Source organism: Notolepis coatsorum (assembly GCF_963971535.1).
Source record: "Notolepis coatsorum genome assembly, chromosome: 6".
Taxonomy (NCBI): Eukaryota; Metazoa; Chordata; class Actinopteri; order Aulopiformes; family Paralepididae; genus Notolepis; species Notolepis coatsorum.
Window position 1 is genome coordinate 13,978,994 of NC_140170.1, and position 2,500 is coordinate 13,981,493.

General features: G+C 46.1%; 1 protein-coding gene across 1 annotated transcript in view; it reads left to right on the forward strand.

Moving 5' to 3' along the window:
• LOC311229381 (collagen alpha-1(VII) chain-like) overlaps positions 1–2,500 on the forward strand; it is a gene marked incomplete at its 5' end in the record, with an annotated part of 170,676 nt that overhangs the window by 127,125 nt on the left and 41,051 nt on the right. The window contains one exon of the mRNA XM_084315469.1: positions 1,051–1,144. Coding sequence (XP_084171595.1) covers positions 1,051–1,144 — 94 coding nt within the window. The remainder of the gene's footprint in view (positions 1–1,050; positions 1,145–2,500) is intronic.

Below are 2,500 nucleotides of genomic sequence, written 5' to 3' on the forward strand. Positions count from 1 at the left end.
CTACAGCCCTATGTTCCCACAGCCCTATGTTCCTACAGCCCTATGTTCCCACAGCCCTATGTTCCTACAGCCCTATGTTCCTACAGCCCTATGTTCCTACAGCCCTATGTTCCTACAGCCCTATGTTCCCTCAGCCCTATGTTCCCACAGCCCTATGTTCCTACAGCCCTATGTTCCCTCAGCCCTATGTTCCCACAGCCCTATGTTCCTGCAGCCCTATGTTCCCTCAGCCCTATGTTCCTACAGCCCTATGTTCCTACAGCCCTATGTTCCCTCAGCCCTATGTTCCCACAGCCCTATGTTCCTACAGCCCTATGTTCCCTCAGCCCTATGTTCCTACAGCCCTATGTTCCCACAGCCCAATGTTCCTACAGCCCTATGTTCCTACAGCCCTATGTTCCTACAGCCCTATGTTCCTACAGCCCTATGTTCCCTCAGCCCTATGTTCCTACAGCCCTATGTTCCCACAGCCCTATGTTCCTACAGCCCTATGTTCCTACAGCCCTATGTTCCCTCAGCCCTATGTTCCCCCAGCCCTATGTTCCCACAGCCCTATGTTCCTACAGCCCTATGTTCCTACAGCCCTATGTTCCCACAGCCCTATGTTCCTACAGCCCTATGTTCCCACAGGCCTATGTTCCTACAGCCCTATGTTCCCTCAGCCCTATGTTCCCTCAGCCCTATGTTCCCACAGCCGTATATTCCCACAGCCCTATGTTCCCACAGCCGTATATTCCCACAGCCCTATGTTCCCTCAGCTCTATGTTCCTACAGCCCTATGTTCCCTCAGCCCTATGTTCCCACAGCCCTATGTTCCTACAGCCCTATGTTCCCACAGCCCTATGTTCCCTCAGCCCTATGTTCCTACAGCCCTATGTTCCCTCAGCCCTATGTTCCTACAGCCCTATGTTCCCTCAGCCCTATGTTCCCTCGGCCCTATGTTCCCTCAGCCCTATGGCCCTACAGCCCTATGTTCCCTCAGCCCTATGTTCCCTCACATCAAACTGTGATAATGTGAAGAAAAACGCTGTCTGTCCCCTTGTCTTCCAGGTTGCTATTCTGATCACAGATGGGAAGTCACAGGACAGTGTCCAGGAGCCGGCACAGAAGCTGCGGAGCCAAGGAGTCCAGGTCTTCGCTGTCGGTAGGTTAACTCTAACCATCACGTCTTTTAACGTCTCATAACGTCTCACAGCGTCTCATAGCGTCTCATAACGTCTCATAACGTCTCATCACGTCTCATAACGTCTCATAGCGTCTCATAACGTATCATAACGTCTCATAGCGTCTCATAACATCTCATAACGTCTTATAACATCTCATAGCGTCTCATAGCGTCTCATAACGTCTCATAGCATCTCATAACGTCTCATCACGTCTCATAGCGTCTCATAACGTCTCATAACGTCTTATAACATCTCATAGCATCTCATAACATCTCATAATGTCTCATAACATCTCATAACGTCTCATAGCGTCTCATAATGTCTCATCACGTCTCATCACGTCTCATAGCGTCTCATAACGTCTCATAACGTCTCATAGCGTCTCATAACGTCTCATAACGTCTCATAACGTCTCATAACGTCTCATAGCGTCTCATAACGTCTCATAACGTCTCATAGCATCTCATAACGTCTCATAGCGTCTCATAACGTCTCATAACGTCTCATAACGTCTCATAGCGTCTCAGAACGTCTCATAGCATCTCATAACGTCTCATAGCGTCTCATAGCGTCTCATAACGTCTCATAGCGTCTCATAACGTCTCATAACGTCTCATAGCGTCTCATAACGTCTCATAACGTCTCATAGCGTCTCATAGCGTCTCATAACGTCTCATAACATCTCATAACGTCTCACAGCGTCTCATAGCGTCTCATAACATCTCATCACGTCTCATAACGTCTCACAGCGTCTCATAGCGTCTCATCACGTCTCATAGCGTCTCATAACGTCTCATAACGTCTCATAACGTCTCACAGCGTCTCATAGCGTCTCATCACATCTCATCACGTCTCATAACGTCTCACAGCGTCTCATAACGTCTCATAACGTCTCACAGCGTCTCATAACGTCTCATAACGTCTCATCACGTCTCATAATGTCTCATAACGTCTCATAACGTCTCATAACGTCTCACAGCGTCTCATAACGTCTCATAACGTCTCATAATGTCTCATAACATCTCACAGTGTCGCATAATGTCTCATAACGTCTCATAACGTCTCACAGCTCTCCTTGACCAGAGAAGTTCCACTAATAGTCAAAGCACGTTATCCATAAATTGATTTAAAATTAGGGATGTCCGATATCATCGGCTGATATTGGCATTAAAATGTAATATCGGAAATGATCGGTATCGGTTAAAAATATATATATATATATATTATTATATTTATTTTTTTGAATTTATTTAACCTTTATTTACCCAGGCAAGCAAGTAAGAACAAATTCTTATTTTATTTATTGTCAAAAGTATGCATAATGTTGTGTTAAT